General features: G+C 39.6%; 2 protein-coding genes across 5 annotated transcripts in view; one reads left to right on the top strand and one right to left on the bottom strand.

Annotated features, from left to right (window-relative positions):
• Nucleotides 1-16,099, bottom strand: part of LOC138214092 (vasoactive intestinal polypeptide receptor 2-like) — a 33,236-nt gene extending 17,137 nt beyond the window's left edge. Inside the window, exons 1-3 of the mRNA XM_069175461.1 lie at nucleotides 15,976-16,099; nucleotides 4,022-4,127; nucleotides 1,000-1,113 (exon numbers count right to left, since the gene is read on the bottom strand). Coding sequence (XP_069031562.1) covers nucleotides 1,000-1,113; nucleotides 4,022-4,127; nucleotides 15,976-16,026 — 271 coding nt within the window. The 5' untranslated portion in view covers nucleotides 16,027-16,099. The remainder of the gene's footprint in view (nucleotides 1-999; nucleotides 1,114-4,021; nucleotides 4,128-15,975) is intronic.
• Nucleotides 16,100-19,041: 2,942 nt separating this feature from the next.
• Nucleotides 19,042-25,460, top strand: part of esyt2a (extended synaptotagmin-like protein 2a) — a 33,680-nt gene continuing 27,261 nt past the window's right edge. For all 4 annotated transcript variants that reach the window (XM_069175411.1, XM_069175410.1, XM_069175409.1 and 1 more), the window contains exons 1-2: nucleotides 19,042-19,179; nucleotides 20,410-20,788. In XM_069175411.1, coding sequence (XP_069031512.1) covers nucleotides 20,417-20,788 — 372 coding nt within the window. In that variant the 5' untranslated portion in view covers nucleotides 19,042-19,179; nucleotides 20,410-20,416. The remainder of the gene's footprint in view (nucleotides 19,180-20,409; nucleotides 20,789-25,460) is intronic.

The raw sequence follows: 25,460 nt of genomic DNA, 5'->3' as shown, positions 1-25,460 counted from the left end.
ATTAATATTTTTGTTTTCTCAGCATTTTTAATTAATCTACAGAAAAACAAAATAACTCAGGAACTTCCTGTGTCTGAACATCCTGCTGAGGTTAAATATTCATCTTACATAATGGGTTTGTTTTTTTGTTTTTTTTACTATTTCAGTAAAAATGCAGTAACTTTAGGGGGTTGGGATGCGTCCCAGACCGGGAAGCATCAAGCGAGGGCTTTTGGCTCCGAACGAACCGCTGGGTGATTACGTAATGTTTAGTCATCGATGTAAATCAAGAGGACGAGTCAGAGCAGGAACCCAAAAAACTGCCATCTGGTCAGTGGCTGGAAAAATCTGATGGATTCAGGAGGGAGTCAAGTGACCGCACACATTCACACACACACACACACACACACACACACACACACACACACACACACACTGGCTGGCTGAAGCTCATCTCTAAGTAAATAACGTGACAAGTGGTCTGCAGATAGTCGGAGGCTGAGTTAGGCTACATCCTGAGCAAGAATTTGATATTATTATTCATAATCCATCAAACACATTTCAATGCAAATCACTTCTGAAACATGCACCGTGTTGAAATATTGCACCGAAGCAAAAGTAGTAACGTAAATCTATAAAATATTTAATCAAAAGTTCAGTACAGCCACCAAAATCCTCTCGATTCATGTATTAGTAACAAAAAACAACAATGTAATGTGTATAAATTAAAAGCAATATTTTCGCCTTCATTAAGTAACAGACAGTAGAAACCTGATAATTACTAAATAATACATCAACATTGTAAAAATTCAGTTTTTAAGTCTGTCTAAACAATCGTCATTTATTCATATGAAACAGTTTTTTCTTGTTATAATTAGTCCTCCAGCTCATCAGAGTCATCTTTTTCTAATTTTATTCTAATTTTCTTCCTCAGCTGAGCGAGAAAAACGCAATAAAAAAACTAAAACATTGTCTTAACAGTTTTTTCAGCCATCAACTCTTCCTGAGTAAAGAGCCTACCGTTTCTGCCGAAGATGGTCTTGAGGACTCGAGGACACGGGATGGTCACGGTCTCTCCAGACTCCGCCCACTCCCAGCACGCTATCTTGTCCCAGGTTCCTTTACATCCCGGCTCTGTCAAAACCAAAAAAAGAAAACTTCATGAGTAAAAAAAAAACAACAGCATCTGTCATATGTTGAAAATACTAATTGGCAGCTCATATCAGTTAGTGAGCAGCTGGTTAGCTTAGTTTAGCAAAAGACAATACGTTTGGCATTTTGTTTTGTATATTCTAAATTATTTTTTGCATTGATGTTTTCTCTGGCGGTTTAGAGGTTAAGGACACGGGAGGCTTTTTCATCGTGGATCTCTAACGTAGGAACTGAAGCTCGTACTCGAACTCCCGGACAGTGAAAATGATCAATTCAGACTTGGAGCAGGAAAAAGGATGTGAAGGGAAAAAAGAGAGGAAATAACAATGAGGGCGAACGAGGGCAGAAGAGGAGGGGGAGAAAAAGGAGGGGAGGGGGGGGGGGACAGCCTGAGATGTCTCTGGGGTAAAAAATGGCCTCGAACACAGAACCAAACTCATCGGTGCGTGAAGAAAAGTCCATCTTCCCGCTAAGTGATCCAACCTTATTCTCCGTGCGCTCTCATTGAAAACATAAGTGACGACGCACCGAAAAGCACAGCGGGCACACATCTGGAGGGAAGTCCTCTTTGTCGGCTTTGTGCTCTTTTTAAAAAAAAATATATAATTTTTTCCATTCAATGCAAAGTAAAAGCTGACCGACTTCGATTTCATACATTTAAAGTTGAATGGTCGTCTTCAATACGAACCGTGTGACTTTATTCCATTAAGTTTGAAGTAGTAATCTGTTTTTTGGCGTACTAAATAGTGCGGTAGTCTGGAAACTGGAACGCACGGACGGTATTTGCGGTTGTTTCACATTTCGCACTGCAACCGACAACCGTGAGGTTACAGGTTCAACTCCCTCCGAGGCCGAGCGGGCTAAATGTGGACCGTTTGAAGGCTGAACATTACTGCAGCATCGGATGAACTTCTGACAGCCTTGTTGTACTAAAACTGCTCTCCCCAGCACATTTTCCCCTGCAGAGGATTTGAGCCATGTTATTATTTTGCTCTACTTCGTGTCATTGAGCTTTAATTAACACAGCAGGGGGGAGGAGAGGGGGAGGGAGGGAGGGAGGGGAGGGGAGGGGGAGGGGGGGAGGTCGGCCTCCAGAACTCACATCAGTGGAGAGCAAAGTCAGGCTTGTTAACGAGAAACTCCAGCGAGTACGAACCGCGTTTGTGGCTTCGGCCTCAGATAAATAAATACAAATAAAAAGAACAGCTGAATTAAAGCATTTTTCACAGGCTTTTTGCTTCACAGATGAGACCGTCAATATCACCGTGTTGTAAATGCAGCCTGGACGTGACGGTTGTTACGTTTGCCTCGTAGACACGGACGCGCGGTTAAAAGTTCAAAATAGGCGAAAGGGAAAGTTTGCTCATCTTTCTTTTGAGGTTTCAAACTAAACTAGATTCAATACGCAGTTGTGGTCTCGTTTTAAAAGACGTGGAGGGATGTTCGTTGCCGGGGTAACCATGCAAGAAGTGGGTTACATTTTTACAGTTTGGAAACTCGTCTTCAAAAAGGATAAGTCAACATTTTTTGAGAACAACAAATCTCGTGTTCACATTAAGTTTATTTCAAAGTAAAAACTGGGAGCTGAGTTCAGTTTCTTTCAGTTTCCTCCAAGGAGCTTTTTGTAGATTTCAGACCTTAACTCAGTCTCTACGTCTAAAATTTCCATTTCCAGAGACTCCACTGCCCTCGAGGTAAGAACAACGCAAACATGAATTTATGAAGTCATATTAGTTATTAACATATTCATGATTTTTTTTTTTTTGTCTAAATGTCTTCGCTTTGGCTTTAAAGTGTGTACATAGTAGAAATACCATTAATATACCAAAGCCTGTAAAAAAACAGAATGGGAACTTTGTGATTAACAAACTGCTAAAAGTTGGGGGGCATTTAAGAATATGTAACGTCAGTTTAAGTTTAGTTTACGTCCTTGGAAAGAATAAACTCTGTATAAGAAACATACAAAATGAGTGATATACTTCTTAGGTTTAATGTTTCAGTGCAGTCATTTATCCAAAAAAGGTCAGCATGCCGTATTCATTGTTTTCACAGAGTCCCAATGAATAATTGGAGGATTATCCGTACGTATTCAACGGAAACCAAAATCAAATATCCCGCAGCATCAGGACCAGATAAACTGTATGATTGCTATCTAAACTACAGAAAGAAAAAGTACGTGTTTATCATTGTTTTTGTCCGGCAGAGAAATAATCTCATTTTTGAGGATGAGATGAAACGAGTTTAGTCAATTGAGGGAAGGTTAAATCGGGTGCGTCTCATTTCCAGATTTAGATCGAATCCATTTCGTCACACAGATTTTCAGTGGATCTCCTCAATAAACGAGATTGACCTGAACTGAACTGCGGATCTTTTTTCATTTTGTGTAGAAAACTGGACAGAAAACAACCTGTGGGATTAAACCGCAGTACGAGAGCCGGTCACGTCCTCACGGCATGAATATACATGCACATACATGTAAACATTTTGATATCAGCATTCAGGCTGCAGATTTCACATTTTGCAACATTTCTCCTGTTTTTAAATAATAACTTGATAATATTTCAGCCTCCCCGCAGCTTTAAAATTTTTTTAAAAATTTTAAATGAATGTTTTCGAGTATGACTGGATGTAAACGGGTAAATTAGCTGCATCGGACAACCAGCTGCATTTAGTGGTTTCCATCCAGGGAGCAAATAAAATACAAAAACATTTCCAGCAGAGTTTGTGTTGAACATGCAGGTTGATCCGTTTATTCGTCGGGTTGTCCCAGACGGACGTAGAGACCCACAGAACCACAATGAAAGGGAAATAAACTGGAATTATCCTTTAAAAATCAAGCTCGGCTTCACAAAAGTGTTTACAGAGGAAGTGTTGAGTGATTATTTGAGACCTTTATGGCTGCCGGCGGCCTCCTCCTCCCGCAGCCGCTTCACACACTCCGTCTGGTCCCTCTCCACCTCCAACAGAAAGTTACAGGTCGGATGTCGGGCGTCGACCTGCAGAGAAAAATCATAAAATAAATATAATTTATATCTTAAAGCTGCTTAAGGCGCCAGGTCTCATTATCAGCGCTCACAGTCCTGTCACAGTATTTTCGGGATCTCTATTTCGAAAAACTCTTAAAACATAGAAAAAAAAATTGCATTGTGAAAACGGGTGTCAGCAAATTAACTATTTATGACACAGATGCGAACAAAAAAAAAAATGCACATTATTATATTTATTTTTATTAATACCAAACAAACTAAGGTCGGGATGACATTCCCAGAATTTTGGCTAAAACCACCTTCTCTTGCAAAAAACCAACCTGAGATTGCACGCTGATGGAAAACCTATGTGGGTTTTGTATAAAATATTAATCCTATTAAGATTACTGTACAAAAACAAACAAAAAACCACAACAAAAGCATAAATCATTTTTTTCATGCTTAAATGACAAGTTTCTGCTTTATCTGATATATTTAAGAGCCTGTAAGATTTCTTGTCATCCCATTTAGAAATGGAAAGTCCTGAACATACAGTCACAATACTCCCTCAAACCGTCCAAGCAAAACGCCTGCAATCAAAGGAGGTTCCTTCCACAAGCTGAATATCTTTTCTCTCTTTTTTTTTTTTTTTTCACTGTTTATGTTTAATTATTTATTCTTTCATTTGTTTTTGGTAACGGGGTGCAGGAACGTATTTTGAGCCAGTAAACGGGGGGAAAGTCAAGGTTATGAATGACGGTTGAAAACACAGGGTCAAGATAAGCTGCTTAAACCAACCAGCCAACACTCCCTGTGTGTGTGTGTGTGTGTGTGTGTGTGTGTGTGTGTGTGTGTGTGTGTGCAGATGAATTAATAGTGTGTGAGCTGCATAAATCCTGCAGAGGAAATGCTGATGCTCTGCCAAACAAAACTTGACAGATAACTAACAACACGTACAGTCTGTGTTTTCCACTGCAGAGAGAGAGTGTGTGTGTGTGTGTGTGTGTGTGTGTGTGTGTGTGTGTGTGTGTGTCCTTCTGTGTGTTATACTGTTTGTAATAAAGAATTACTCTATGATCGGATTTCAGCAGTAATACTGACTCATGTAAACACTGTAGTCTCGTTATATCAGTGTTACATGAGAAATATTCTTACGTCACACAGAGCAAAAAAATTAATTAAAAAAGGTGTTTTTGTGTTTTTTTCCACGGCAGGATTAATTCTTGTAAAAAAAAAAAAAAGAACTGATTTAGGAGTCTGATTTAGTTCTACGTTCCCGACAGGAAGTTAAGATCCTTCTTATTTGAGCAAATCAGTGTCCAGGGACGGTGATGAAATCTAATACTTAAAGCTTAATGTCATTTTTTATTCTATTTGAGAGTTTTATTTAATTTAGTCTTTTAATTTATACAGTTTAGTCGGTCTTATTCGTTAGCATATTCTTACGCTGTTTTCGTATTTTATTTACTCGGGTTAAATTTTATTTCTATTTAAAGTGCCATACCAATAAAGTCTTATTAAAAGGTGTAATTTGTAAGACTTGAATCCAAGCGGCGACCAGCAGCGACGTCACCCGTTGGATTTTGAGAGCCGCCGTTCTGAAGTTTGGATTTTGGCCGTCGCCATCTTGCTACTTTTGGAGCCAGAAGTGACCATATTTGGAAGAGAGGGGGGAGGAGCAAAGGCTGGATCCGACTGGAACTGATTGGGAACCCGAGGACACTACACCCCGCCCAACGATACCTGGAAACCTGACTGCTACCACAGAGGCCTGTCAATCAAACAGACCCCCCGCTCCCCCAAAAATACAGCTTTTTGAGGCCTAATATCTAATTTTATTACTGGATTATTTTCAGGTGGACCACCAGAAGTATAATAAGAAGGAATTACTAACGACACCTTAACGACTTGTAGAAAAAATGTACTGCCTTTGTATTTGATGAGAGAACTCGAATGGGAGTCTATGGAGCCAAAGCCTTTTTGGAGCCGACCTCTGGTGGCACTCGGTGGTATTGCAGCTTTAAGTACTTCTGCATTGATCTCATTTTTCAGAACCAGAAGCGACATTCACTTTTATATCCAGTCCACGATTAAATCCCATTTCGTTTTGTACATTTTGGTTCTTTTAACCATCACCAGAAAGCGTACGTGTTTAACTTTTATTAAACTACCAGCAGCTTCCTCAGTCACTTAAAAAGTAGTTTTCAGATTGCAGAGAACACAGTTCAGCTATTTTTTCCACCTACATGTTAAGTTATCTTGCCAATAATGAGATCAACAGTTTTTTGGGGAAATAGCTCCAATGTCCTGCCATCTTTCACTCAAATCCTCCCGGACAGAACGCGGCTCTTCATCCCCTGGCAAGAGGTCGAGGCTGGTCGGCGTCCAGACAACACACAAATATACCAAACATGAACACGAACACGCATGAATCACGAGCGCCAAATAAACGGAGGCCGAGCAGCAACTTTGATGCATCAATCTGCAAAAAAACTCTCCGACTTTGTCTCCGAATGAGTTGAACGGAACCTCAAACTGAATGTGGACCTGCAAAGACTGGACATCAGAGACCGCTTACACGAGCTTGCAGAGATTTTTTTTTATGGTCTTTGAGAGTCAGTCCCAAAAGGTCACCTGTCAATCAAACATTTGACTTATGACTGCTACCATAATGATTTTTCTTGTCCCGGTGATTGTTTGAAGTTAGAAAAAAAGCTTTTAACAAATTGGATACACCAGGCTAAATCACTGGTGCGTTGCAGGAGCCGGCGGAACCCTCATTTATTTACATGTGAATGCGGGGGGAGATTTATTTTACGGCTGGATGGAGACATGCAGCTCGGATCTGTTTCTCTCGCTCGCACACTGAAGCCAATCAGTCTTTGTCAAACGTTTGCTTTTTCGCGGTTACTACCAACAGTACTTTCCTCGTCCTCTTCACTCCTCTCTCTCACCCTCTGCTTCTCATCTCCTTCTGGTGTTTTGAAGTCAGAGTCACTTCTTAAAAGGTATTTTGTTCCCACACCTGTCTGAGACCAGCGTGTGATACAGAATATGTAAACAGAGGCAAACATATTTATCATAATAGTGGATGTTTGCAGCAGCCGGTTCCAAATGTTTCATGCTTAAAAAGTTCTGTGTCAGACAAATATTGAAAAAAAAACCTCCTCTGTGGTTGTCAGTAGGGAGTTTGCTGCAATGAAGATACGGTAGTCTGAACGTGCTGTCAGGAAGCAAAGTGATAAAACTGCTGCTTCGCTTGTGATAAGAGCGCACGAGCTCACAGAAAACAACAGGTGCAGGTGTTTGGACATTAATTAACAAACACGGTGTACATAAAAACAGACACAGTCTCCAGGTCTGAATAGCAAAGCCAATGGATAAGTGCCTTAATGTGCAATACCACTGACGGCCACTAGGGGCTGGCTCCAACAAACCTCTGGCTCCAATAGGCTCCCGTAAAAAAAAAGAAGCAGCATCAACTTCTTTGATGAGATCAAGTTATTATGGTGTCTTTAGCTAAATTCCCTCCTTCTGATCAGTGTTGCGGTGGTCCTTCTAAAAATAATAATACCATCATTAAATTAGATGTTTGTCCTCAGGGTTGTGTTTGGGGGCGGGTCTGTGTTGATTGACATGTCTGGGGTGCAGGTAGGTGGGGCACAACGTCCTTGTGGTTCTCACCATATTCGGTATATAAAGGTGGACGTAAGGTTCCGGGTCTGAAAAGTAAAGTGTCTTAAGCTGCAATACCACCGAGTGCCACTGGAGGTCGGCTCCAAAAAAGCTTTCGGCTCCATAGACTCCCATTCAACTTCTCTCATCAAATACAAAGTCAATAAATTTTTTTAACAAGTCATTATGGTTTTGTTAGGAAAAGTCACTCCTTCTTATTAGGTCCCCGGTGGTCCATTTGAAAATAATCCTGTCATTAATTAGATATTAGGCCTCAAAAAGCTGTGATTTTGGGGGGCATGTCTGGTTTGATTGACAGGCCACAAACATGCCTTATTCAACACATTTCCACAAACTATAGACAAACACAGTGTCTGGAAATACTGACGGTAAGTCTACAATTTAATAATCACTAAATCTTCCTAAAAAAGAGCTTCACACTGTGAAAAAGAGTTTAAAGCAGAGAGTCGACTGAGGAACACGCCGGTCCCACCGATGGGCCTGCGAAGCCTCCTCCGTCACAGACGGCGCATAAACTTTAAGTGTAAGTTATGCAGTCGTGAAAAAAAACAAAACAAATGAAGCACGAGAGCCTCCGAGAAGCAGCGGCGGACACTCAACAGATACCTGCTGCTCATACAGCCATGTTTGACAAGCTGGAAACACCAACTTCCTTGTAAAACACCTAAATGTTTATCTGGCTGCAAAACAAATGCAGAACACAAGTATTATTAAATGTCTGGATTTTTTGTGTCCATCAACTATAAAAACACTACAAAGATTAGCAGAAGAGTCATAACATCATTAACATCATTGGTCACACCTGCATTTAATGGACCATAAATGTCTCTAAAAATCTTGTTTTAAAAGAGGTTTATTCAGATTTAGGTAGGTAGGTAGGTATTTACTTTATTAATCCCCGAGGGGAAATTTTTTTCGCTACAGCAGCATACAGAAACAATAAGATAATAATAGAAATAATAGAATAAAATAATAGAATAGAATAGAATAATAGAAAAGCAATAAAATAGCAGTAAATAGCAGTAAAAAATATATAAATATAAAATATAAAATGCAGTTTATACAGTACAGTATATATCTATATATATTATATACAAACAAACCAAGAAACACAGTCAACAGTGTTATTGTACTGTGATGGATTTTGCCAGAGGTGAGTTATTGTACAGTCTTATTGCAGTGGGCAGGAATGATCTCCTGTATCTGGAATGATCTCCTGTATCTGGAATGATCTTCTGTATCTGTCCTTGTGACAGCGGAGCTGGAGGAATCTTTTAGAGAAAGTGCTCCGCTGTCCCTGCATTTATGTTGCGTTCAAACAGGTATTTCCTATATTGTATTTACCGTGTACACAGGACAAGTCCATATGAACGGCGCCCTCTTGTGGTATTCACGTCAGAATTCTATATTTTCTACAAGCCTCGAGTTCACGAGTTGTGACGTTGTTTGCTGACGTTTAAAGAAAGGTCAGAGGTCATGGAAGTTCATGTTTGGTTGGATGGATGTTCAGCTAATACATGTATATTGTAATTTTAGTCACGTAGAGTTCATCTTCGTAACTTAGATAATAGCCTACGTCTGAGGAAAACGTTTATCTTGCCAATGGACTCCGTGACTTTACATTTCCTGCATTATTTTATCTGCCTGCTAGCGCGCTAAATTGTTAGCCTCCGTGGCTTCTGGACGCCCTCCATGTTGCCGTTGCACAGAAACAAAGCTTTTACAAGTATAAAACAAAAACTGAGGAACAAACTGTCATCATATATTAATGTCATCATATTTCTTTTTAGCACAATGAAAAAAATAGGCCGAAGAATAAGAGAACAAATCACTAATTTAAGTGGAAATTAATTCATAGTGGTGGAGGATAGTGACTTGAAACAAATTGCCTCATCAGGAAGAAGGTAGGCCGAAACCCATATTTAATTTTGTCAATAAATCTGACCCCTAATCGTACATTTACTGGCCAACTACAGAAAAAAAATAGATTTTTTTGAAAATCGAAAGTTGTCTGAAAGTCTTTATCGTTTGAGTAATATAAAATACGTCCTCCACAGCCTTAAAGTGGATGTTTTACAGGCATTTTTCTCGTATATGGTCAACAGTAACTCAAAAATAAAGATGCTTATCAGGAAAAAGACAAGCAAAAAAAAAAAAAAGACCCCAGCTAGAGTTTAAATCTAAATAAACATCAGACTCCGTGCTTGTGGGCAATCATGTCTATTAATAATGTGCCGTGTGAAATTCTGGAAGTCTTTAAATCCTAATTTCTCCCTGAGCTGAACTTTTGACAGGCTTCGTTTAAGATTTAGTGCCTTGCTCGAGGGCGCTCCGCGGGGACGGTGATGAAGAGGAGGACCGCTGCTGCTCGTTCATTTCTCCAGCTGGTCCCTTTTCGGTAACAAGTGCACTTTTCTGACCTTTAGGCCACAGCCGCCCCAGATCTGAGGCATAAAAATACAAAAAGACTCTGTAAGGATCGGCACAGATGACTGTCGACCTCCGATTCGGCCTCGAAGCGCCGCTCCACCCCGGATTCGCCATCTGCTTCAGGGTTTTTTCAGTGAAATCAGCATAACGTCATTGTCTTATGTCAGAGCAGAGCAGATGTACTAAACCTAAACTTGCTTCTTGGTAGTGTGTTTGGGTTTATAATCCCGCTGCAGTCGACAGTACCTCCAGAAAATCTTGCAATCACGATAACTAACGCAAATTCAAGCGATCTCCCAACATTTGCTGGGAGCTTGCAATTTTTTAGCAAATTCTTCCGCCAAAAAAAGATTGAGTCAAAAGAAAGCTCTGCTGAAAGTATTACGGCATAAAAGTATCTTCACATAACTATTTTCCCCATTTACAATTAGCACAGCTCTGCACCGGGTATCACGGGAAAAACGTGAAATAGACACGCTGGTCCACCGCACCAAAACGTGAGATAGTCACGCCTTACGCTGTCTTGGCGGGAAAGTTACACGTTTTCCTGTTTGAGGACGAAAATGAAAAACTGCTGCATGCTTAGACCCGTGAGATTTATAGGAATATGTTTTGGGTTTGGAAACAAAGAACAACTCATGAAAACATCGTTACCTCCTGGAATCGAACCTCATCGGCCACATAAAAATGTCCTTTGACATTATATGGGAGTATAAGTTTCACGCTTTTTAAAACGTGTAGCTTTGACACTTAGATGGCTCCAAAGCGTGGCTTTACATCGCAATTTTTTAGAAAAGTCGGCGCAAAAATCGAACACACATAAAAAATTTTTTTTTTTTTTTTTTTTTTAAAACGCAGTAAAAAGTACAAAAAGATAAAAAAAAACAATTAATTTTCCCCAAAATGTTGAACTACTCCTTTAACACAGTTCGGTGCGCAAATTACACATTTTAATTGTGACAGTTCCTGTTTTTTTTTTTTTATTTGTAAGAATTTCATTTAAAATTCTCATTGTGGCTGCAGTTACAATTAAAAACAAACCGCTTTACATTTATCGCAAACACCATACGATACTAAAGAGTTTAAACTTTTTTGGTCCACGAAACAAACGCATGCTTTCAATTACCGAAGAGGAAACAGAGGAGCCCACGACTCAGCAGTGAACTGACCACGGGGGCTACAGATCTATAGATCTATAGATTTCCATATGAGAGATGAAGCTTTCTGCCCCCTCATATTGCTATTTACATCACTTACTACTGGCTGCCTTCGTCTACAATAGGATAAAGAGTCACGCTGATACGGAAAGACGTCTCGCGTTATATTTAAACTGCAAGCGCTTTGAATTTCACTATGAAAGTTTGTGTCTTTAGATCTTTGAGGCGAGATGTTACGCTGATAAAACTTCAAAGTGTTACTTCACTCTTTATGTCTATTTGGAGAAACAAGCTGTAGGCAGTTTTTTTCCTTCAGATCTCTCGTTTTGAAGAAGGTACATGTAGGTTTGCATGCTGTAATAGTGGGAGTTTTAGATTTTATATAATTTTAAACTGACGTTTAAATTATTGGATGAATTTTGTAATATTGTGGGTGTGGTGTTGTTTTTGTGGAAGCTGAGCCTCCTATCGATCCCCCCTGGAGGTGAACATGACTGCTCTCTATGTCGGCGCTATTTTATGATTACAAACAGGAGATGCTTACAACACATCGAGTGGTATGAAATTAAAAAAAAAAAAAAAAAATTTAAAAAAATGCAAATATAGAGAAACATTGGAAAAACATGAAGGTGTTTGACTGATGTAAAGATCCACATTCAGTCTCTGGCCAAACTTTTAGATCGCTTTCACACCTGGAGATTTAAATCATTTGGTTTCAATCCAGGAAATGACCAAAAAAATAAACTTGAACTTTTTACAAAGTACACTTTAAACCCTTTTCAAACTCTGATGTCTCTGCATTGAGCACGTTGTAAAGCTGTCATTCGAACTCTGTTGCAAACTGAACAATCAGACTAAAAACCACAGACTGGTTTTAGCAGCTACTGGACATTGTAATAATACGTGACTCCAAACGCTTCTTTTTAAACTGAAGTAATATTTAAATGGTTGAATCTATGTCCAAATTCACCCATCGAACATTTATCAAGAATGGGGAAATTAGCTACAGAAACCAAAACCATTTTTTATTTTGTGTGTAAAGTTGGGCATTTTTACGTAGGGGGGTCTGTAGACAGCGGTGAAGTCTGGCCAATCAGAAGACAGAAACAGCCGCCATGTTTTCACAATGATTCTTGTTAACAGGGAGACGTTTCGATGGGGTCTTCAGGATTCTTGAGCTGTGTACTTTTATTTTATTTCGTCTTTATTCAATGTTACTTCAGATGCAGGGAGTTGAAATTGAGTTTTTTTTTTCTTCCTTCTGCGTTCTTTTTGGGCAAAGAATTATGTGCAAATTAGCTCGACCCACAATAGTACAAAGGTATTTCACATGCTGCGCACAACACACTGTTTCCTTTCTTAATTGGCGTGAAGAGATTATCCTGAAATCGGAAGCCTGAGAGACTTTTTTTTAAAAAAAAAATTTTTATTCTCATCTGTCATAAATTGCTGAACCGCTTCATCGTGTTTCTCGATGCAAAATGCACAGATTCTTTGACCCCGTTTTACTGAAATGGCGTCACACAAAACGATAACACGAACTCACTTCATCCGTCGCAAACTTTGAGGTTCACTCTCTGCTTAAGGTGTGTAAAGAATCACTGTTAAAAAAAAACGTGGAAGTCTGGTGTTGACTTTGATCAAGCGATGAAACTGGGATTACTTACTCACGAAGTTTTACAACTTATCTGTGCTTCGTGCACGTCACGGTGCTGCGCACTGTTCCCGCGCAACAGGAGCAGTCACTGACTTTTTTTTTTTGCGATGTTAACATTCATGCTGCTCATATTATTAGGTAGGGCTTATTCTCCAGCTGTAAATAAGTTTTCTTTCTTTTGGTTTTCTTGCTGGTTAGATGCGAACAGCTTTTTCCCCTCGATTGTAATCTAATTAATTATAATTAGATTTCAGTTCATACAAAACACCAGCTGTTCGAGCTGTTAAAAGAGAAAGTAAAAGAGAACCCATCTTAGCACATTTGCATTGACTTCTTGTCGCTTTTGGAATTGATTTTGTTTACATTTTTGTTTTTTAGTTTGCAATGGTTCTGAAAGTTTTAGCATCGACTGCCCTTTCGTCCACGTGTCCAAAGCAACATTTTGGGTGGTTACACAGAAATGCATTTAGATTTTTTCCTGAGTTTTGCCTCCAACTTTTGGTCAACTTCAAAAGGAACATAAATGATGGAAAAAAAAAATGACGGGTTTCTTTCCTCCTTTCCTGAATAAAAACAATTGTTTTGCAGATGTGTGGTAACACATTTCTCAAACTGAATCCGAGCATCAGTTCCCTCCTGTTCTGCCAAATCATATCACACAAAAAAAAAATAATTAGCACAGACAAGTTGACGTGAGAGTGTTGGCAGGATGAAAGGTTTTCTACACGACTCCTCCTCTGCCTCTCATCAGAACACAACACAGTTTGGACCGGCACCAAACATCCTGCTGCCCGTGTGCAGACGGATGAGCTTGATATGCCGCCGTGGCCGACAGCCCGCTCACACCTGAGTCCCTGCTGCGCTCCAAATTAAGGAAACGCAGCTTCATCGACTCCTAATTATCCTCGTAAATTGTCAGTCTGTGTTACATCAATGTGCTGAGTTAAAGTCGATGGTAGTTCTGTGTCCAACCCGGTATCACGACAAAGCCTGAAATAGACACGCCGGTCCCACTACGGCAAACAACTAAAACACTTGAGATAACCACGCTTTGGGCCGTCAAGGCGTAAAAGTTACACGTTTTGTAATGCGTGAAACTTACACGCACCTAAATGTCATGTCATTATCAGTCATATGAGACCAATACAAAGGGACATTTTTTTTTGCAGATATTAGTGGCAGACTGGCCATACAGGATGATGTAGTTTGAATCCAGGAGGTGACAATGCTTTTCTTGAGTTGTTTTTTTTTGTTTCCGAACTCCAGCCACGTGTTTTGATTTGCTAAAACTTTCATTTTCCTGTAAATCACACGGCTGTAAGTATGCAGTGGGTTTCATTTTCGTCCACTACAGGAAAACGTGAAACTTTCACGCCTCGACGGCCCAAAGCGTGACTATCTCACGTTTTGCTGCAGTCGCTTTGGTATCCGTCCATCCTTCCAAAGTGTCCCGTGAGGAAATACCGACACTGGATTCCTCCTGTAAAAATCGAAGGGGCGAGTGAGATTGCAGAGGGATCAGCGCTCGAGCCAAGGTTTATTTTTTGGTGTATTTGGGGTGGCAGCGTTCACCAGTTAGATGATTAAACCCTCAAATTTGTTTTGGGTGATGTGAACATTTCTACAGCCCAGTCAGCTTTTAGGAAAAGAGGCTTAAGGAGAGAGAGACAGAAGAGAGACGAGAGCACTGCCAGTGTTTATCCTGCGAGGTGGATCAACACAGGAAACGGACACATAAAGTGTGAAGGACGGGAAAATAAAAGTGGGGTAATATCTGAGGCATTGCTTTAAAAAGAAACCAACCAAAATAGAGTATTTCAGCAAATGATCTTAATTAATGAACACATAGATGATAGAAGACGATTCAGCAGTGAAAATTATTCTGGTTATTGATTACCTGCCACTTATTTTCATGATTAATGAATCTATCATTCTGCTAATAAAATGTCTGTAAACAGTAAAAGTTGATGACTTCAGATGTCTTGTTTAGTACCGAGATATATTCAGCCTAACAGAAGATCTTCACATTAGATTGTTCTAGCTCTTTTTTTTATGTGTTAATTTGTTCATTATTTATTTGACTTGCTTGAATCGTCCAATTAACAGGGAAGAATAAAAAAATAAAATAAAAAAAATTCAGTTGATGGTCCTACAATTCACAAAATATAAAATTCTACTCCCATTTTGTTTTGTATATTCACCTAAAAATGATTAATTTATGAACAAATCAGTTCATAAATCGATTAATTATTGGAGCTTTGGGTAGAGTTTTGACAGAAAGGGTCCAAAGTTTTATACAGGACTACACTTCTACAATTAATTAACATAAACACAATTTAATATCACATCATGCTTTAATCGAGTAGAGCTGGAACCATTTCTATATCTTTAGTCAAACATTGTGTAAACAGATTAATCAACTAAAGTCATTTACAGTCAAAAATCTGCAGCTTTTTTAAAATTATTAATATGACAGTAAAACTTAATATATTTGGACTCTGGATATTAATCAGACAATAAAACGAGGGCTGCAAGAAATTCTTGTTTCGTATCCCAACTTTCACAGATAATTCAAATTAAAATTTGGGGATTTAGTTTTTCTTGCATTGACTTCTAATATTACTGGAAATATCAAAATGGTTGCTGTTTAAAGTTGCTGCCAAAACGATTAATCGACATTTCCTTGATGTTTTCCCTCCATTTTTAAAATATTTTATAACCCAAACATTGCAGAAAATATTGAGCATATTAACTGATAATGAAACTGGTTAAAGGGATAACTGCACTAAAAGAGACCAAACTAACTTACATCAAGGTGTGCAGAGCTTTATTATTGCTGTAAAATACCACAGTATGTTTGAATGAGTCATTTGAGTCACTAAAACACCTGTGAACACCTTTAAAAAAAATAAAATAAATACAAAAAAAAAAGACTCACCACGAGCGGACACGTCGAGAGACAAACGCTGAAGAGGAGCAAACTTTTCATCTTTTATTCCTCAGGTAGAAGCCAGTCGGGTGTCCTCGGGTTAAAAACACTTCATTTAAACTCCTCTTCGGACTTTTTCATGCCGGTAAAAAAAAAAAAAAAAAAAAAACACATCAAAATGTTTTTTTTTTTATTAAATCCATTAATGAAAAAAACAAAAAAACGCGCATGAATTAATAAAAAAGCCGAGCCTGAGTCGCGTTTTATCCACTGGTCGCTTCCACTCATCTGAATGTACCGAGAAGGACCAGCTCCACTCAGCTGACTTCTGCTGCTGCCAAGTTCACTGTTGATTAGCAGCTACACTTCCGGTAGGGACTTTCAAAATAAAAGCTACACCGGGGGATTGCAGTTATACTATAGAATCAATACAGTGTCCAGTTTATTTTAGAAAATTGGATGTAGGAAGACGAATCAAACTATTGCACCAAACTATGACGTTCACAGATCAGTAAAGCTTTTCATGGAAACTCCCAATTTTCTGTCAATTTTCTGGGGGAACAGAAAGAAGTTGAATGGAGTCAAAAGGGCGGGTAAGATGGGGACAATGTTTTTTGTTGAGGGCAAGTCACCAAAGGTAGACAGTGAAATTTACCATATTTAAATGATAACAGTTGATAAATGTGCTCATATATTTGCTATTAATTCATCAAGACTAGATCTGATAAAGAAAAAAATCAAGATAAAAATGAAACCGTATAATTTTTTTTTGTTTACAAAGGAACTTTTCTCAAGTGGCTGAAAAGGGATTGAAATCATAAAAATGTGTTCAGGATGAAGTGCCTTCCTTTCAGAGCAGCAGCGTACATCACGGAGAACTTCATCAGCTTCGAGACTCTTTGGACTCAAAGCCTGTAAAACACTCCGTTTTATTTACATTATCATCAACAAGGAAAGTGTGAGGTTACTTTTTTTCATCCCTGAAAGCATCTTTATGTCATTAAAAACTATCTTTCTGTAGTTATAATAAAACATACATGATATCCAACCCTTTCAACATTTCAAATGTTTATTAATTATGAAATTATTGCCCTTTTTGTAAAATATATTTTGTTGTATAAAAATAGACTGACAAGAATAAAGTCTTCAGATTCCTCAAATCAGACCTATTATGTAAAATTGAAGTGCTCCGTTCACTTAAAACTGCAATAACTTACTTTTTTCTTTTTTTTTGAGCAGCAGAGCAGCAGAAACAACTTTTAAACACAACATTGACAAAAACATTTTCTTTTCCAGCTGATGCTGCTCATCGACACCTCCAGCAGTCGCAGAGCAACATTATCCTCCATTTGATAAATTGTTGAAGTCCAACAGTATATTCACAGCTCTGCCACCTCCGGAGGGAATTAACTGTCTCTTTTAAGCTGCTAAATGCTCCAAGATGTTCACTGGGTCGTTGCTAACTGCAGTTTAACAGCTTACAGCGTGTTTTTTTGTTTTTTCTTTTAAAACAGTTTCACGCTGAAGCCAAAAACAACACAAAAGAGCTTTCTGAGGGAACCCAGGCAGGACAATTGTATGTAAAAAAAAAAGAAGAATACTTTTTTAAGAGTTGAAAATAATCACTGTGATGCTCGGCAGAGTTACGTAGAGCTGTAGAGAGATAGGTGATGATTCTCTCAGTAATATTTGAAGGTTATTGGACTGAAAAGTTGAATAAACTGAGCTGAAATACAAAACATTTTGTTCACTTGGTGTTTTGCTCAGAAGGTCAGAACAAAAAAAACCCGGCGCCAACATAACCGCCGTGATTTAGTTTCATTCTCAACAGTTATCAAGCACACTTTAAAAAAAAAGAAATGAATGACAACAATTTGTGTCCAAAAAGACAACAATTTTGATCAAAACGTTAACTTTTTATTTCCCTCAGAGCTTTTTTTAAACGTTTTTTTAAAGCAGACTCCACATTTGGTGGCGATGCTTCAGTTTTCAAACACTTTCATGACATCTAGTGGAGAGAAAAGATGGCAGCATGCTCTAAATCTAGTTATATTTCTTAAAACACCTGCATGGCTTAATTTTTCCACTGCAGACTACAATGAGGTTTAAGCTTTCTGCATTACAGGTAACAATAGGATAAAAAAAAAAAGTCAAATTTAAAAGGGGAAAAGTAGTATTAAATAGATCTGGACACCAAATGAAGTTTTGAAACGGTCACCAAGACATCGTGGTAAAAGTTTTTCATCAGTTTAAAACCTCAGATCAGATTTGTGAAATATTTATATTTTTAATTGGAGATGGAGAAACAGGGAGACTGCACTGTTTTAGGAAAAAAAAAAATTATGCATCCCATTATCTCATTGGACCGGGTCTCTGTAAGAAAAAAAACTATTTATTTAGACTGAAATAGATTAACAGAGAAACCACCAAAGATGGTTTTAAATGTCCATTTTTAGATATATTAAATTTGTGAAAACACAACCCCAAATAGCCAATTGTTTAAACCCAGTTTTGTAGCATTACTTATATTAGTACAAATGTAAAAAAGGGGGTATATGACTGCATGTTCTCTACCCAGACCAAATAAAACCACATTTTTCTTAAAAAAAACCACAACACCACACAAACTTTTGTCAAGTTTTTCTTCTGTTTGTAAAAATAGCAAAAATGGGTGAAATTAACTGGCTTTTCATTTATTTTTTTTACAATACAATTTTCTTCAAGAAAGCCAAACTACAAAGTGCTATAAGTAAGTGCCATTTTAAGTGCTATTATTATTATTATTATTATTATTATTATTATTATTATTATTAAAAGTGCTCCCTATTCAAGGTAAAGTCGGAGGAGGTTGATACAACTTTCGATTAAAAAAAAAACAACAATATTTAAGTGTGTCAAATTTGAAATATATTAAAATAAAAACTTTATTTTTTTTAAACGCTTCCTTCCGCTGTCCCATGTCGTTTTGTTTCCCCGCCACAAGATGGCGCCCGGGCCTGTTGCCGTGTTCGCGGTCTGGAGCTCCCTCCCCTCGTCGGAGTCTGACCTCTTTCCCGCGATGACAGCTTCCTGCGGGCTCGGGTCGGATGCGCCGAAGAGGGAAGGAGGGCTGTCAGAGTTTAGCGGGTCGGAATGCAGTGAACCAGCCAAGGCGGAGTGAGCTGTAGTTTATTTTGTTTTCAACAGGAGAGCGAATGTCTCGGGCGGAAACCGGTGAGTCTGCTGCTCCTTTGTCGTAGAAGCGTAGAAGAAGAAGAAGTTTTCCTCGTTGGTGTTGTGGTTTGTGCGCAGTACTGGAAAAAAAAAAAAAAAAAGAGTCGTAGCCTTTTAATACGTGTCACTCTGTGGCGTCATGACAGACTCCGTTCAAAAAATCTGCGCATTAAGAGTCGCTTCACTTACCGGTGAATTTACACACACCGTAACCGACCTTTAAAGTACTTGCCGGATTTTGTCATCGGTGCTCTACTATTCGGCGTCTACGCATTCAAATAAAACAACACATTTGTCAGTGAAACCTCTACTTTCCTAACTGCTTTACGCTTGTTCGTTGCCATCGACGGCGGTTGTGTTTGGCCAGCAGGAAATTGGGGTGAGGCACTTTTCAAAGTTGAAGTACGACTTAAAATAACGTGTGTTGGCATTTTAAATTAAGGCCGATTCAAAGAGTGGTTCTAATCGTTTTCAAACATATATTAAATCCGATTCTTTCCTGTTGCCTTCTGTATTAGGAATACAGCCAACAAAAAGTGAACATTTTTAGTAAGGAGCTTCGCATGACGCCTTCTCGATACAGAGGCTGGAATGACAGCCTGCAGCCTGTCTGGATATGCAGTGTGTAGGTTGCGAAAACATGTTCACAGATCAAATAAAAAAGACATTCTTTGGTCCAGCGTGGATCTACTCGTAGCTTTTGTGTATTTTTCAGTGTTTGCATGCAACTTTTTGTTTTGTTTTTACGACAGAAATAGACATTTTTGATGTACCAATTCTGAAGATCAATTTTATTTTTTAAGCTTTTTCAGTGACACCTACTTGGTTTGATTCTTTCCAATTTTTATCACAGTGTTATTTAAACCAATTTTTTTTTTCTAATTTAGCACAACGTGGTCTGTCTTTGGGTTCTTTGTGTCACAGTATACGAGTCGAGCCTTAATACACATAACTAGTGATACACTGAATGTCTTTGTGCACTTGTGGTGCTCAGTGTAGTAACTTAGTGTGGCATTGTCAAGCCTGATGTTGATTTTATTCCTCAGGGCATTACTTCAGCCGTAACTGAAGCATTTTGCTTGTGGAGATAGAAATCTCGCAGCCTTAAGGCCTCTGCTTTGTAGTGTTGAAACAGTCGCAGCTTTGTTGGCGTCGTGTGTGTGTGTGACAAGGAAGCACTGACTGACACTTGCTGTAAAAACTTACTGTCCAAAACAAATTGATTTGCAGAGGGGAAATGAGTAACAGGATGGAGGGTTCGGCGGGACCGGGCGTCCGGGCCAACGGACCCGCCCCGGCGCCCAGCACCCCGGTGAGCGCCACCGTGGGCCCGCCACTGTCCCCGGAGGAAGAGCAGCAGTCGTCCCTGACGGACGTCACCCAGATGTGGATTAAATTCGCCAAGACCTTCGCCATCATCTTCCCCATCTACGTCTTGGGATACTTCGAGTTCAGCTTCAGCTGGGTTCTGATCGGACTCGCCGCGCTGTTCTACTGGAGGAAGAACCACGGCGGTAAGGACTACAGGATAAACCGTGCCTTGGCTTTCCTGGAGCATGAGGAGAAAGCGGTGAAGCAAAGCGTGCCCACAACAGAGCTGCCACCGTGGGTAAGTCCCTCCAGCTTTATTGCATTCCTGGTATTATCACTATCTTGTTATCTTTGCTTTTGTATTTTGACTGCGGGTCAAGCCTTCCCCGTTCCCTCGGGTGTTCTCCCAGGCAGCATCGAGCCGGCTCTAGGATGTCAGCACTGGCTGGTTGTCTGCCAAGCTCGGCGGCTAGCGATGACTAACTCCCTGTGGCAGGCCCTCCCCACTGGTAGTTTTTCTTTTCTCAAAACAGTTTTTGGGGAGATTAGCTCTGCCCTCCTTGTGTAAGACACAAACACTGTAGGGACAGACGCTCCTGTATGTGCAAGTCAAATTAAAGGACCACATCAGCACCCTGTAATTTCCTTGTTTGACTCAGAGGTCAACATCTCCAAAACGCTTGCAATGGGAGGTGGTGCAGGAGCGTTGGAAAACAGGGCTCACCAGTAGCTTTTTTCTCACATTGTGGATTTTACTGCAGTTTAATTTGCAACGAATGGAGGGGGAAAAAAAAAGATGGTTTCCGGCAGGTTGGTTGTCCAAAATGACCAGAAACGTGAGACTCATGTTTCCCCTAAAAAGTTTTGTTGAGATTCTCTAACATTTATTCCTGAGGTAATAAAATACATCAAAAGGAGAAAAATCATACTCCCAATTACAGCTCCCAAACACGTTTACTGGGCCTTCATGATGTCACACAGGTTAAGCCCTCTAAATTACAGTTAAAAAGATTAGCCCAGCTTATTAAATACCAGAACAAGATCCTAATTATACAAATTAGTTTGAGGCGAAGGGGATTCGTCCGGTTCCTTCCCCTCCACCTTTTCACTCTAAAACTTTACTGGCCTCACTTAAGGATATTTAATAAAACACTCAATTGCTCCCTTCTTATGATAACAGTTGTTATGATTGCTGGAAATTATTCAAACCGCAAATACACTTCTTCTGGTCTGGAAATGTTCATTTCAGAGTCTAGATGGACCGACAGGAAGCGCTTTGGTCTCTGGACTTGACCTCATCACATGTAATCTGTACTTTGACATCACTGAGGAGGAGAGGCTGTTAACCTTTTAAGAAACCGTTAGATTAGGTTTTTAATGAGGCTCGGAAACTTTCACTTTTGAATTCGGATTAAAACGTTATTTAAATATGTGCCGCCCCCCCCCCCCTCAAAAAAACGAAGGAGGTTACGCTTCTTGGGGGTCTTGTGGGACGATATCTGATTAGGATGGCGCCTGCCATTTTGAGGTTTTTCCGTGCACGCCATGGGATGTCCCATGGAGGAGCTTAGGAAAAGTTGCTAGGTGAGAAGGAATTCGGGCTAACCGACCAACGGATGGATGAAAATGTGCAGAAGCTAACAGCAGTAAACCGTTTTAAATTACGCCGGTTTTTCCCCCTCGTCCTGCTTCTCCTCATCAGGGGGTGGGGGGGTTATTTCTCAGATTGGTCCTCGGTTGGGATTAAAACAGCGACGCGTCTTGACATTCGATCCTCTTGAGGGGACCAAACAAACCTTTGTTGCTTGTTTATGGAGGGCCTCATAAATAGCCACCAGGAAAAGGTCACGCATTCTGCACTTTTGTCGCCGGGGGGCCCCTCGACGCACTCGCCATCGGTTCCAGGATTTAATCAGCGCCGGGCTTATTTTCAATCCCGTTAGCCGGCCGCCACCAAAAAAAAAAAAAGGGATCCAAAGGTGTTGAATCACTGACGTCTGCTAACGGAGCTCCTGAAGGCTGCAGGAGTCAACAAACCTGATCCACGTTACACTTTCTCTGTTGGTCGCTTGTGGTTTGGTGTGTTTGCCATTCGCCATGCTGACATTAAGAAACTGGTGAGGAGGAGGAGGAAGAGGAAGAGGACGATTTCCACATAGCTGCACCAGCCAAAACTAGTAGTGCCCAAAGGATGCAATGAGTGAGCGATAAGAAAACCGGTGCCAACTCTGCACGACATCGTTGGATAAGATCATCCAAAAGAAGTACAAGAGTTTTCCTTAAAAGCCTTTTTCAGAGCAGGATGAAAAACTTTTGTTACGTTTTTATTTTCCAAGCTTCAGGAAACACATAATAATGTAAATGGGTACGAACAACAACTTATTTTTTACGTGTCCCAGACTGTGGGATGTTCGCCCTCTAAGGCAATGCTGATTTTGTTTGAATCGATTGTCGAGTAGATTTTATCTTTTCGTTCCAGAAATGTTGTTTTGTCTTGCGATTTATTCTTAGAAAAATCAAAGGTATGATCAGATTTTTGAAGCTGTTTATATTAATCATCATATTAATCTGGAAAAAGTAGATTTCTTAAAAACAGCAAATATTTATATGGACTTCAACTTGGTGGAAAAAAAAATATTTAGCTGCAAAAATTCAGCGCAACAAAGGTTTTCTTTTTCTACTTTTACAAGTTTATAATGGACAATGGAAATAAAATTCTATGTTAATAAGGTGAGGTCACATTTAAATGTGGTGCTGTAGCTGACTACATTAAATACAACACAGTCACTAGCTATGACCTCAGTGTTAACATGATTTAATTAAAGGGACAAAGTGTCAAAATAAACAAACATTACAGGCGTGGGCGTACCTAATAATGTGACCACGGCTTTGTTTCTGGGCAGGGACTTTATGACTGCACCATGAAAAGTAAAAACTGATTTCTTGATAAAGAAATACTCTCTAAATCTCTATAACTTTCTCTTTAACCAAATTTTATGTTTTTCCTAAAAAAATTTTTTATTTTGGATTTGAGTTTAAATCAACATTTTAAACATTATTCTGCAGATTAAATAGCTGAAAATTGATTATTCCCCATGCAGCCGAACCCACAAACAACACTTCATCTACCGTATATCAAGACTCTTACAAAACCTTTAAGTGCATCGCTCTTCAGATTCGCCCGTAATGAAGAGGCTTCCTTCCTGTTTTCACATTTCCTAAATATCAACGACGATGATGCCAGAGTAGGAGCGGTGAGAGGCTGAGTGGATGGATGCCAGCCAGCCAGACACACACACACACACACACACACACACACACACACACACACACACACACACACACACACACACACACACACACACACAAAAACACACACCCTCCCACCACAGAGCTTCACGTCAACACATCCATTATCACACAGGCTTCGACAACAAACACTGCTCGGCAACAGCAATATGAAAATGGAAAAAAAACAAAGCAAAACGCTTGGCTGTGAGCAGATGTGCGGCGGTTCGCGGACCAAACACACACCGACAGCTCAGCCTGATTTAAACCGGTCAAAAAGGACGTCGGAGGATTAACGTGTCCTTCTGATAAAGAAGCAACAATACAACACAATCGACGGTGAACTTTGACCTCCCCGAGGAGACGCTCAGACGCTGTCAGTCCGTCTCCGTCCGAGATACTTTATCTCCCGAAACACCTCCGTCACACCGACCTCGATGATTAGAAGCACTGAAAGTAGCCGAGTCTCCATATTGGAGTTTTTGATTAAATTAAAACTCGGCCCAGAAATAAAAATCTTTTTTGTTGTTGTTTTGATTAGATCGCAGCTCAAAAATCCAATCATTAGAAAAAAACCCTGTAATTAAGCTTCTGTTTGCTCTGATTGATTCACTGATCCGTCACCCAGTTGTTTCTGCATTAGTCGAGACAGAACAAGTGAATGACAAAAGAAAAAAAACCTGCCACCATCTTTGAGAGCACAAAGATGACTTCATTTAGTTTTCAAGAAAAAAATAATAATCCGATTTTAGAGTTCTAAAATTAGATTTGAGAAACAAGACATTTGATGACGTCGCCTCGGACTCTCGGAGGTTGTGATACGTATTTCTATAGACTAAAAAAAAAAAATCTAAACTAATCCACGGATTAATCGATTATGAAAGTATTACGTCCCTACTTTCAACCACATCTCGTGCTTTTTTCCTCAATAGATGATAATAATCAGTTTTTTTGGTCAAACAGTGGAAACATAATTCAGTGTTGGTCAAAGGCTGCTGAACATGTAACATAGAATAAGACATTGAGGATTTTAGGCCTTGAAATAAGTCACTTTTTAGTGTGTCTTCCTGGATTAAACACCATAAACTTCAGGTTTTTTTAATAAACTAAATCATCCCACATGTTTTTCTGCTTCAGACGTTGAATTTAAGTCCCGAGAGAACTGGATTTGATTACATAGAGCACAAAATAAAAGTACAATAAGAAGGAAGATAAATAAATAAATGAAACAAACTCCACTGACAGTTGAAGACTTTTAACTTCTCTTTGTCGCCGTCCAATCTTCGGCCTTTATGCAACACGACAGCACGTCAAAGTTCGGTGTGCTTTTTTTGAACGCGGCCTCGTCTGTAACTCGGTGTGTCCGTCTCCGAATCACTCGATGACTCTTTGATCTGCACGAGCTGGAAAAAGAGAAATAATCAGAACGTTTGTGACGAACGGAGCAGAAGATAAGAAGAGCCAGGAATGCCGTCTGCAGCCTTTTAAAGCTGCTAATGCGATTAGCAACGCATGACGTAAGATATTGATTTTGAAATTAAAAAAAATGACAACGCCGTCGTTCAGAAACGATCTCCGTCCACGCTGCGGCTCAGAAGTTTTCGTCGAACAGCTGACCTCAATTTGAAGCAGCAGAAGTTACCCGAGGTCAGGCGGTCGTTTGAAACGGAGGAATGAGGCCT

The sequence above is a fragment of the Embiotoca jacksoni genome, unplaced genomic scaffold (assembly GCF_022577435.1).
Source record: "Embiotoca jacksoni isolate LCO1_2020_lvr unplaced genomic scaffold, fEmbJac1.0.p SCAF_67, whole genome shotgun sequence".
Lineage (NCBI taxonomy): Eukaryota > Metazoa > Chordata > Actinopteri > Embiotocidae > Embiotoca > Embiotoca jacksoni.
The sequence above is the reverse complement of the archived record's forward strand: the minus strand, read 5'-3'. Positions and strand labels throughout refer to the sequence as shown.